At 41.1% G+C, this 13,020-nt stretch overlaps 1 protein-coding gene across 1 annotated transcript in view; it reads left to right on the forward strand.

Annotated features, from left to right (window-relative positions):
* LOC309662495 (cyclin-Y-like protein 1) overlaps window positions 1-10,118 on the forward strand; it is a gene marked incomplete at its 5' end in the record, with an annotated part of 34,311 nt that extends 24,193 nt beyond the window's left edge. Inside the window, 4 exons of the mRNA XM_082465254.1 lie at window positions 104-223; window positions 4,044-4,210; window positions 7,492-7,654; window positions 9,210-10,118. Of these exons, the coding sequence (XP_082321380.1) occupies window positions 104-223; window positions 4,044-4,210; window positions 7,492-7,654; window positions 9,210-9,326 (567 nt within the window). The 3' untranslated portion in view covers window positions 9,327-10,118. The remainder of the gene's footprint in view (window positions 1-103; window positions 224-4,043; window positions 4,211-7,491; window positions 7,655-9,209) is intronic.
* Window positions 10,119-13,020: the final 2,902 nt, after the last annotated feature.

Genomic DNA, 13,020 nt, shown 5'->3' on the forward strand with positions numbered 1-13,020 from the left:
TTTTAAGGGGCACGTGGGCCCAAGTGTGAAGACTGCTATCTTAAGGGTACTTTTAAGTATTTTTCTTCCGTGGATACTTAAATTGCATTTTTTCTCCCTTCAGCGAGAAAAGATTCCAGAGGAATACTTCGAGCATGATCCTGAACACAAATTCATTTACGGATTTGTTCATACTCTTTCTAGTGCCGCACAGCTAACTGCTGAAGGTGCAGTAGTAACTTTGGTAAGATATTTTTTCTTTCATAAAGCATCTGTAGAAATTTCTGTCTTGTACACATGGTATGGTCCTGTTTTTCCCAAATGAAAGTAGGTTCCTGAAACGATCATTAGAACTTTATTAAGAGAAACCTATCAAAAGAAAGTAAAGTATACACATTTGAGCTTTAATCATCATTATGATTTAAAACGTTGCCATTGTTTTTCTCATCACAAAACAATTGCTATTAAAGGCAGCAGGAGAGATTTCTGGTTTCTCCTTCCACACCTGAGGGGACACACGCACGCACAGTGCACACACGCACACACAGACGACGCGTGTGGTGGTGGTGGGGCGGGGCAATCACTGAGCGCTCTGGTCCACAGGCAGAAACAGGTTCCGGGCAGTTTGAAGCTGAGTCCCAGACTGCACTGCCTAGGCAGTTCTGATGTGTGTCCTGACTGAGAACTACTGCCCTCAGTTCTCTGTTCCTTGGATAATGGATAATGGTGTTAACCATCCCTGCTGTCCTCTTATTGCCTGCATGTGAAGTTGCCCAGGACTAGGGTGCCAGTAGGACTTCAGAAGGCTTTACTCTAGTTAGCCTGCTAAGCTACAGCTGTGTAAGGACCTTTTTGTCATCCATTCCTAATTCCTATGGTAAGATTTTATCATTTGAATAATAAATCATATTCAAGTGAGAGGTAGTTGGGATTGTTTTACTCCTCCCTATAGCAAACCTGTAGGGGGGAAAGTCAGCTGCGTGGTCTGCAGGGAAGGAATACTTAGGCCACTCACTGCCTGCTCCTATCAAGGCAGAATTTAGGACAGGAGGCTTGTCCTTTTGAAAAGAGACCCCTCAGTGGGTACTGGATCAGACACAGGCCTTTTCTTGGCGCTACAGGCCACTTGGAGTGCTTAGCACATGCTTGAGAGAGGCAGGAATGGTGCTTGCATATGGAGAGCTAGGAAATGCAGGAAGGAGAGTATTTGGGTTGGAAGAGGGGCATTTCTTTGTAGCCAAGTTAAGCTTGATGTACCTGCGAGACAGCAGAATGGCAGTGTCTAGTAATCATTTGAATATATGGGATTGGAGCATGAATCTGAGCTAGAGGGAGGGAATTAAGTGTAGCTGTTAAAATGCAGAGAAAGTATGTAAAATAAAAAGTGGGTAGAAGATAGATCCTACTAGGGACTGTCAGCACTTAAGGGACAGATCCCCAGAGGAGTGGCTACAGTGGTAGGAAACCCAGCAGAGAACCCTAAGAGACACCAGGAGAGGTTCAAGAAGGAGAGTATGGTCCAAACGCTAAATGCTACCAAGAAGTTGCTCATGTCATAAATACCATGTCACTGAATACCTACTCTGTGTCACTTTTCTACATGTGGGGGGTGGAGGAGAGAACAAGTTGGATAAATAAAGTTCTCGCCTTTATGGAGCAAGTGTGGAAGACGTAAATTTTTTTTTTTTTTTTTTTTTTATCACAGTACAGTTGATTTACAGTGTTGTGTTAGTTTCAGGTGTATAGCAAAGTATAAGTGTTTTTTTTTAATGAGTGTTTTTTAAAAGATGACTATTTCAAGTGGTGGTAAAAACCATGAAGAGAAAGCAAGGTAAAGGGATAAAGTGATTAGAGGGGCTTACTAGAAAGCTCAGGAAGAGCCTCTTTAAAGAGGTAATGTTTGAACCCAGGACCTGGCTGAACTGAGGAAGATCAGGTACGCTGGCATTACGGGCAGAGGGGACAAGTGCAAGGCTCTGAGACAGGAACTTGTTCTGTGTGTTCAAGGAAAAGCAAGGTGGCCATTGTGATCCGAGCGGGGAATGAGGGAAAGAGCATAGGTGATGAGGTCACGGAAGGACAAGGCCGTACCGCACAGGGCCTCGTAACTTGCAGGCCACGGGAAGAAGGTATTTGTTTGATGGGAAGCCTCTGGCAGATCTGGAGCAGGCGCATAAAGTACTCTTAATTGAAGAGGCTCTCCTGGCTGCTTTGGGGAGAACAGACTGTAGTCTGTTGGGAGGCAGAGAAGTTAGGCAGTGGCAGCGATACAAGTCAGAAGTGACAGACAGAAAAGCGGTCAGGGTACCAGTGAAGGTAGAGATAACAAGAAGTCCTAACAGATTGGAGCAGGATACACTCAAGTGCAGGTTTTTGGTCTCAGCGACTGGGCGTGTGGCAGTGCTCTTTCATTTATGAGGGAAGGCCTGGGGAGTGGAGCTCTGGGACGAAGAGCTCTGGGTTGTTTGTGTGAAGGCACCGGTGACCACGGCAAGAGTAGTCTCTGTAGAGTGGTAGCAGCAGGAGGCTGACTGAAGTGGGTTAAGGAGAGGATGGGAGATGAGGAGCTGGCCTCAGGCCTGAGGACGCCGTCTAGGGGCAGTGGGGGACAGGCTGGGGACATGGAAGCATTCACACTGGAGGAAGCCTCTGACAGGGAGAAGTTGTTCAAAAGGAGACTAACTGTGGGCACAGTGCTCTGCAGAAGTGAGGTGGGATCAACTTCATTCATAGGAGAGTTAGCTTCAGTGAAAAGAAAGAAATCTCGCTTCCTCCGAGACAGGAGGGCAAGTGGGATAAATGAATATCAGCACGTGTACCAAGTTTGCCAGTACAAAGGTGAGAGGAAGTTGAGAGATTGCCAGTGTCGTTTCAGTGCCTCTGATGAGTCCCATAAAGTAGAGAGTTGAACCTTGCGGGGAGAGTCGTTCTTAGGGTACTAGAGAGTGCTGAGTTCTTTGGGGAATGGGAGCCGAATTTCACTAAGAACATATAATCTCAATACCCGTCTTTGAAAACACAGTAGAGTTTGGAGGGCATGGGCGAATCTGAGCTGTCAATCTGATAACCCTTCAGAGAGTAAACAGACTCTTTCAAACTGGACATTTTTCTTTTTGTCAAATGGCATATACACTCTTCTACAGAGGTAACAACAAATCACAGCTTACCTCTCTAATCTTTGCTCAGCTGTTAACTCCATCCAGTTCTTTGTAGGGTAGACATTTGATACATGTAAAAGAAACCGTGAAATCATCTCACAAACCGGCAGGTTTAGAGGAGCCCCAGGGATACAGACACAGGCAGGTCTTCCCACCTTAAAACCAAAAGAATTGACTAAGCTGCAGATTATGTAAGACAGAAATGAATAATGAAATGATAATGGAGATGTGAAAAATTGGGGCTATGAAAAGGACTACCCTTTGTATGCATGTGTGTTCCTTCAAAAGGCACTAAAATATGGGAATACTTGACAGTTGTAAAGCCCCTTTGTACTGCCTGTCCTGCTGTGCCACGCAGCAGCCACTGGGAGGCTCTCTTGACCACCAGTTTTTATCTTCAAGTTCATGCCACAAAAGGACTGGTGACTGACTCTGAAGAGAAGGTAAAGATGTGCTCAGTCTTACCAGAATTTTACACACTCAAGCGTTATGTAAAATCGCCATGCAACCACCACCAGTCTTGTAGTTAACATTGCACGTGATAGGCACTCAAGCATTTACTGAACAGTTGAAGTCGACACTGGGCTGTATGTGCTGCCCTTGACAAGTGGGAAGGTAATAATACAATGCGTGTCTTTAGAATGCCCTTTGCTGAGATGTCCTTTCATTCCTGTGACCAAAATTGGGTTGGAAATTCACACGGGCAGAGTAGAAATATCAGACTCACAGAAATATCTGACTTACAACTGTGACCTGGCCTCTGGCCTTGGCTTGGCTGAGCAAAGTCTTTGTAGAACCTAGGAATAAAAGGGGTGTCAAAAAGAGATGAAATCTGTCATTCCTAACAATTCTTATCACAGCACTTAAACTGAACGAAAATCAAAGATCAGTGCTCTACTTTTGCAGGTTTACTTAGAAAGGCTTTTAACTTATGCTGAGATCGACATTTGCCCCACTAACTGGAAAAGAATTGTTTTGGGAGCCATTCTTCTTGCCTCCGAGTTTTGGGACGATCGGGCTGTATGGAATGTGGACGACTGCCAGATCCTCAAGGACGTTACAGTTGAGGACATGTGAGTTTGTAAGGTTACCGTGAACTTTCTAACCATTTTCCAATACCTCATTTGCTCTCATAAAGTTTACATTTTTAAGAAATGTTACATTTTAAGAAAGGTTACCTTGTGCAGAGAGCTGAAATAGACATAAAATTACAGCCTTCTTTCTATCTAGCTGTAGTATAACAATTTGTATTTCCCCTCATTCATTGGTAGGTCTTGATGTGTTATTGTTGTAATATTCTGCTTGAGAAATTGAAATTATTTTTCTGGTGGTTTTTGCCAAACATTTTACAAGCTCACTACCAGAGCAACATGGTACAGTAAGTAACTTGACAGCTTTCTTAAAGCTGTCTACCAGGTCCAGTCCATTTTTAAGGGGCACATGCCTGGTCTTTGAAGCAAGTGGCCACTGTTAAGGTCTTAGGGCCTCTAGACTACTGACAGGTTATAATTTCAACCTGAGTCACACATTGTGTATTTGCTTTTGCTGGTCTTTTTCTCCTTTTTATCTGAGGTTCTGTTGTTACAGAAACTATGATGTACAGGTAGCCACATATAAAGGTTTCAGATCCCTGTGTTCCTGTCTCCTCCCCTAAAGTCTGCTGAGCTAGGAAACACCTACCTCTCAGGTCGTCCGGGAAGCGTCCCTGGGGCCTCACCCAGGGCACTCAGCAAACACAGCGGCACTTTGTGGGGCCTTGAGTTAACTAGGCAGGTTCTCCTCACAGATGGCACGCTCACATTGGCATGAAACGCCAGGCTTCCAATCTGGCTCTGGTGAAGGGCCCCAAGGGTGGGAAGCAGGATGAGCCAGAGAGGTAATTCCAGCAGACTCTCGAAGTGCCCGCTTGACAGTGAACCTGTCTTTGTGGGTGGCATTCAGGAAAATGTGAAAGGACACCTCTTGATTATATTGGACAGCAGCGGCCGATCAAGATGGCAGGCAGGGGCAAGAGTTTGTTTTTGTTACCTTTGCCCCTTACCCTAGATAATTCACAATTACCAAAGTGCATATTTACAGCTGAAGCGAGGAAAGCTGTGACTAAGAGAAGGGACCAGTGACTGTCAGTAGCTGTCAAAGTGGCTTTTGGTGAAAATGCCCACTTTGGTGATCATGTAAACCAGGTGGTCGTGGTGATATTGCTGGTAGCAATCTTAGCAAACAGTGGAACAGCAGATAATGAATTTGAAATGAATAGAAGTACTTTTGGAAGTTGCAGAAACTAAAGTGACGTTGACCAACACTATCATCAGTCTTTGAACTGGTCCCTTGAAGGAAGGAAAATTTGTAATCGTGAACACCATCCCTGCCATGATGGCAGCTGAAATTTTCTCAGAATCTGCAGCTGAGCTGACTGGGGCTCTGGTTCCAGGTACAACATCCGAGAACATGCAGGGAAACGTGTGGGTGTTCATAGACATTGAGCCCAGGAGCATTGGCGGCACTGTCCAGCTATGAAGAAACTAATTCTAAACAACGCTTTTCTGTGTAGAACGGAGAATCACCAGGAGTTATGTTTATAATAGGCTGCTTTTGTTTATGATCTTTGGGAGTTGGAAAGCATTACAACAAAGTGTTTAATACACATTTGTTTCATCCCTCTGCTGTTGACTACTATTTGTAATGGTCTCATTTTGAGTCTGAATTGAAAAATTGCTGTCTATCAGCTTTTCCTTAAAACTTTCTAACATCTCTGTGTCTTGTTAAATATATATTTCCCTTCAAAAGAGTAAGTTAAACTGAGCAGCTGCTGTTCAGACAGTTTGCTGCGCCTGTAAGTGGTAGGCTCTTCAGCCACCTAGCCATTTACAAACAGCAAAAAACACAGAAGATGCATATTCTGTAGGCATAATGCTTTTCTTCAGTGATTAAAGCTCTATTAATAGACATGTTAATCCTATGAAGTACTGTATTTCCACACAATTAAAATGTATTAGTGGAGAAAATATAAAAGGGATAGTGAAGTGCATTTATTCCTGTAGTAAATTAAGTCCTGATTAGCTGATTATCAAAACATTATCTGATTTACATTTCTATAGACTTCTGGCCGTATGAACAGGAAATTAATTTTGGAAGTAGGTTCAGTTAGGTTTAAAGTTCAACAAATGAGAAACCTCATTTCTGCTCATACTCTGCTCTCCATACAGGAGAACATGGAGCATTTGTTGATTTATCCAATGGATAAAATATTAACACTTGAAAACCAAGAAACCAAATGTATTGTAAAATAAGCCACTTGCATGTTTGTTTGGGTATTTATCATTTTTATCTAATCAACTCTCTAAAGTGATTGCTGTGAAAAGTGGTAAGATTTACTCTAACTTTATATTTATTTACTTAAACATTTGGCAAGCAAATGGCTGGATATGGTCATATAGCAGAAGCCTGCTCCCAGCACTCTACTTTCCCACTTCATTGAATTCGCCCTCTGTGGGCGTGTGCAGTCTGTCCTGGCAAGGGGCGGTAGGTCTGAACATTCTGGGCTGCTCTCCTAACACCGGGGGCAACAACTGCTCTATCAGAGGTCGTATCGTAAAGTGGGTTTAGTCTAGCTGAGACATAATCTTACTGCCTTCCTAAGCTTAAAAAGTGCATCCTGTCCTGTCATGGTGACGACAACTCACCCTAGTAAGGTTTTAAGGTGAACAGAAACTTGCATTATGCCCTTTGACACAGCCCCATGCACGGGGTGGGGGTGGGGGTGGGGGGATTCCCTTTCCCATCGAATGTAGCTTATTTATTTATTTACTTGAGATGAATCCTTGTTGCCTCAAGAGTTTTCCCCCCTCAGAGATAATAGCAGTGGCTCTCGATGGATCCATTTGTTGCCGTGGTGATGTGCCCACTCCTTTTGTTGGCTCGTCTCTACTTCAGTAAGCCCCTTCCTGTCATCAGCCCGGTGAAAATGTCTGCAAGTTCTTCAGAGCTAATAAACAGCATACATCATTCCTTTCAACTGATCACTAGAGCGGGGCCTCGTGAGTGAGTGTGGAGCATGAATCGTACAGCTGCACTAATGGAACTCTGAAGAATGAGCCCCTGAGTCAGCAGCATGAGTGCATAAGAGGGCCATGACCTCTTCCCCCTTGTCCCAGACTCAAAGTGCTGGGACGCAGAAAGGACCACAAATAGCTGTACCTTGTTTGCACATTAGGGTATTAATCCAGCTGGGTAGCCATTATTGGTTTCAAAACAGTATTTAGAGCCATCCTAGTAGCTCAGAATGGTATTTTTGAAGATAGCCCAGTTGACTAAAATTGTCCTGTGTTGGTTTTGTCTTCTCCTCCTCCCCCAGGAATGAGATGGAAAGGCACTTCGTGGAGCTACTTCAGTTTAATATTAATGTTCCTTTCAGTGTGTATGCCAAATACTACTTTGACCTTCGCTCCTTAGCAGATGACAACAACCTGAATGTTCTATTCACTCCTCTTAGCAAAGAAAGAGCACAGAACTTAGAGGTAAGGCTGTGAAATCACTAACTGGGGTTTTCTGTCAGCCACCGAAGCCACACCTGTAGCTAAATTATATTAAGCAGTGATTAGGAAAATGGAAAGCTGTTAACAGTTTGAAGAGCTTATTGACCCGTTGGCATCATATTTCCTGTGTCTTTTATGGTTTATACAGGGATCCCACATTATAAAAAAAAAAATTGTCTCTTCTGTAACCATAATTCAGAATACTTTCAATCATATTTAATCTGTTCTTAATGGTTTTCCATTTGAACCTCTACACTTACATATAACCATACATGAATAATTTCTTAAAATTGTATCCCTAATCAGATGTACCTACAGAATCTACTTACCACTCTTAACTGTCTGTTTTTTTTTTAATAATTGATGTTTTGGACTATTTCTACTGTCTTGATATTTTTAATAAATAAATAAATGTATTTATTTATTTATGGCTGCATTGGGTCTTCGCTGCTGCACGCGGGCTTTCTCTAGCTGCGGCGGGCGGGGGCTGCTCTTCATTGCGGTGCGCAGGCTTCTCATTGCAGTGGCTGCCCTTGTTGCAGAGCACGGGCTCTAGAGCGCAGGGTCAGTAGTTGTGGCGCACGGGCTTAGTTGCTCCTCGGCATGTGGGATCTTCCCGGACCAGGGCCCAAATCCGTGTCCCCTGCATTGGCAGGCGGATTCTTAACCACTGCGCCAGCAGGGAATTCCCTCTTAACTGTTTTTTACTCAGCTTGCAGTTCGTGTGTGTGTGTGTGTGTGTATGTGTGTGTGTGTGTGTGTGTGTGTGTATCACAGTTCAGTCCCATGAGTTTATTAGACAAAGCATCCGTGGCTAACCTGAGAGACCTATACTTGGAAGGTATAATGTGGATTCAGATACTGGATGTAGAAAGTACATGAGTTTTTAATATAAATGGTAACGTACATGGAACAACGTAATACTTATGGCTTATGATTTTTGGTGGGTATACAGCAAAATTCACAACTGAAATGAACACATTTAAAATTGATACTTTCTGTGGTACCTTGGTGGTACTTTAGAATAAGATGTTTTTCTACCATAATTTATGTGCAAGTGAAATAGCACCTTTCAGCGCTTGTCATTAGACCTCTCCTACCTTCAGCACATACCTACCTGATTAAAATTTTCTTAGAGTATGTAATAACTAATGAAAACTGAAGAGAAGTTGAATAGCTGAGTAAACACTGATTTTGCCCAAGTGTATGTCCATTACGTTTAAGGATCACGTGTGTAGGTAACAGATGATATTGCTATTAGGAGCCTATCATTAGGAACCCAATTTTTAAGTAACTCTAAGTTATTAGGGCAAGTTACCCCTTGCCCCAGCAATCTAATCATAGCCCTTAAAGGTTATTACCTTAGGGAACTGTCAGTTAGTGTAGATATCAGCTATCCAAAGTAGCAGTAACTATGAACTTATCTAAACGAATGGAGATGTGTGGCTTATCAATGATGCTTTTTTTGTTTTTTTAAGGTCCGAACATTTTTTTCCCCCCTAATTATACCTATGTTCTACCTGATTGACTTTCCTAGGCCATTTCCAGATTGTGTGACGACAAATACAAAGACGTGTGTAGAGCTGCTATGAGAAGGTCTTTCAGCGCTGATCATTTCATTGGTATTCGGCGCTCCAATGCCATCCTCTCTTAAGGGAGAAGTGAGGGGTTGTAACATCATAAACCCCTCGAAACAAAGACTGGAGAAATATCACCTCTCCTGCTCAGAAACCAGCAAAGTTAGTATTTTCACCTTAAAGAAAGACATTGAATTCAAGAGACTCATGGACAAGCGAAGATTATGCTCATAGGAAAGAACGGGACCTCGTCAATGTAACACGCTCTTCTGTCCTTTTTATTGTAAACAGAGTTACAAAAACCACTCCAAAGCTAAAAGCTCCCAATCCACGCACAGATATCTGCTCCCAATCCACGCACAGATATCTGATAGCTGTGAGCTATGTGAGGTTTTTTAATTAATAGTTTAAATTTTTAGACTTTAAAGACACTAGCTATATAACTTCTATGTTTTTCTTACCTCACTGTCCCATACTGCTGCATATTCCTTTAGAATCAGTGCAGTATTACCATCAAAAAATGGGACTCCAAAAAAAAAAAAAAGTAAAAAAACAAAAAAAGAAAAAAAAACAAAAAAACAAAAAAGAAAAAAAAACAAAAAAAAACAAAAAAGAAAAAAAACACAAAAAAAAAAACAAAAAAAAAACATGGGACTCCTAACAACTCATAAAGCCAAACTTCGGAACAGACTGTTGTAGCATCGTTAGGTTTTGCAGGGTTCTTCCTCCCTACTATATCATTGAAGCTGCTAGTCATTATTGGCAATCAATTTAAACCAAAAAGCTGCTGAATAACACATGTCATCCAAATTCTTTGCAGGCAGTACTTATTAGCATATTAGCATGTTTGCGATCATAAACAGAGAAAGTAGGTTATTTCCTTCTATTGGGTCCGTGCTGCATTTCTTGTTAACTATAATGGTGCTTCTGATTTTGTGATGATTTTCCTCTTTGTTATGTACTTGTGTTAAAGGATATTTTCATAATTCCAGCCAACATGGTGGTCCAGTAATTAACAAGCCGGTGATGAAATAGAAGGTGTCCCAAAAGTCTTAGAACAATTTTAAGCTTTAATATAGTGTGCTTGGATACTCCAGAACAGTGTCGCAGAAGTATAAATGCTAGACTGGCAAAACATCACTTGAAACTTTAATCGAATTTCTTCTAAACTCATTTACTTTTGTACATTTTAAACATTAAGCTTTTATTTTTTTATTTTTTATTTTTTTAAATGAATTAATTTATTTAATGGCGTGTTGGGTCGTTTCTGTGTGAGGGCTTTCTCTAGTTGTGGCAAGCGGGGGCCACTCTTCATCGCGGTGCGCGGGCCTCTCACTGTCGCAGGCTCTCTTGTTGGGGACACAGGTTCGAGCCCTGGCTTGGGAAGGCCCGTGAGCCACAATTACTGAGCCTGCGCGTCTGGAGCCTGTGCTCCGCAACAAGAGAGGCCGCGATAATGAGAGGCCCGCGCACCGCGATGAAGAGTGGCCCCCACTTGCCACAACTAGAGAAAGCCCTCGCACAGAAACGAAGACCCAACACAGCCATAAATAAATAAATACATAAATTTTAAAAAATAAAAAATAAAACAATAAACGCTTAACGTTTAAAATTTACAAAACTAAATGAGTTTAGAAGAAATTCGATTAAACTTTCAAATGATGTTTCGTAAGTTTGTGGCATTTATACTTCTACAAGTATCAAAGCTTAAAATTGCACTAAGACTTGAGGGGATACCTCCCCTCCTCTTTTTAAAATAGTCCTTTGCAAGGCTGGGCTGCTTACCTGCTTGATCACCTAAGTTTCTTTTTTCTAGATTTGGTGAAGGAATTATGAACAACAGTGTTAATTCACATGTAATAAATTGAAAAGAACTGGACCCTAGTAGTAGTGACAGGAGAGTAAGTGATACGAAACAGCTTTTCTATCCTGTGTGTTAACCTGGCTGTAGGTGTCTCACTTCAAGTTCTATGTAAGAGGAAACATATAAACCTTAGGAACCCTTACCTCAGGCTTTAAAAGGCAGGGAGGTCCAGTAATCAGTCTTTTTGGAGATTGGTAACGATGTCACCTAAACTTGAAATATTAAAAAAAAAAAAAAAAAAAAAGTGTTCTCAACTATGTGAAATCTTTCTCCTCCTACCTTCTCAAATGTAATCCTAGGAATTTTGCCTGTAAACAAAGCATTTCTGGGCCAGAAGTACTTTCTCTCTTTATAGCAAGGCTTCACATTATACTGAGTGCTGCAGGTTCCATCATTTTTAAGGGACAGAGACATAAATGATAAATTATGGTATATAAAATACTACAATCTACCACCTCAAAAAATATTGTTTATGGAGTTTGGAGCTTGGAAATTCAAGTACTGATTGCAGTTTTATTTTGAAAAGAATGCTACAACTTATGTGGTTTTTCTTCCTCATGTTTATATTAAAAGAAAAGCTAATAAACTCTGTTTTAATTAAAATATATGGCTACTGTGTTTGTAACACTTCTCACTGTTCACATAACATTACAACTCTGCCTAACTCAAATGTTTTCAGTCAGCTCTGATAGTCGGGCCTTAAAGCATTTTCCAACTAACCATTCATAAGTTGTTTTGACCCCTGCCTTTAGTTAAGATGTAGACATTTATTTCTTCAGCTTACGCTCTTTTCAACCTGAAGATAATCTAGTCCACTTAAAATCACTGGCTACAGTGCTCAGTGGCATAATGCATTAGATGGCATTTTTGAATTGTTTGTTATGGTGCCAAGATGGAAATGCACATTGAAAGATAAAAGTAGGTAAATCCACAGAGAAAGGAATTACAGGAATACTGTAGAATCAGAACTTGTTGTTTGAGGGTTTCAAGCAATTGAACAGGAAAGAAAATGGAAGAACAGGAAGCAGTAGAATTGTGGTTGCTGTTAAGAGGGTGACTTTTAAACAAGCCACGTAATTTGACTTTAACATGCTATTTCACTTAACATTCAGTTGGAAATATACCAGATCTCTCAAGTTTCTTTTAGACCCTAGCCACTGCACTTGAGCAATATTCCATCAGTCCTGATAGTATTGCCGTAGTATTTCCTCCACCTTAGTTACCTTCCTAAGGTCACATCTTTAACTTTGTTCTTGTTAAGTTGCTGATGAGGAGAAATGATCTGATTTAGTACAGAAGGGAAAAAAAATCGATCACAAGTCACTGTTTATATCAATAGTTTGCACCGCGTAGTAATATGCCAGTTACTAAGCAGAAATGCTGACATATCTCGAGTGGTCGAAGGTTTGAAAAAAAAAAAATTGGGGGTAGGAACATTGGGCATGACTGTAGCTTCAAGAACAAGTTGGTAGAATAAGGGGAATCGCTAAAAATTGCTTTTCCCCTTCAGCTTTAATTCTAGAGGCAATACAGCCATTTTAATAAATGGGAAATTGAGGCAACTTAAGGTAAAAATTTAAACATCACAAAGTAGGTTCTCCAACAAATATGGGGCTTGGAAACTAGTTATTAATAGGGTGGCAACTATGGCATGTTTTTCCAGATTTTTATACCGAGGAAGGGTTTGTTCCCTAAAGTAGTAAGACTATAAAAGAATATCTGACTACCTGAACTCAAATTTTATTTTTTCGCTTTTTAAGAAAAATTATTTTTCTCTATTGGAATACTGACATCTGTGCAATTTTAACTCTGGTATACCGTGAACTGAACTTTATTCTTTACAAGGAAAAGACAAAAGTTTGAAATGTATGTTTGAACCAAATTAAATTGCCATTTTTGTATGTTAA

This window comes from Balaenoptera physalus (assembly GCF_965194825.1).
Source record: "Balaenoptera physalus genome assembly, chromosome: 6".
Classification (NCBI taxonomy): Eukaryota; Metazoa; Chordata; class Mammalia; order Artiodactyla; family Balaenopteridae; genus Balaenoptera; species Balaenoptera physalus.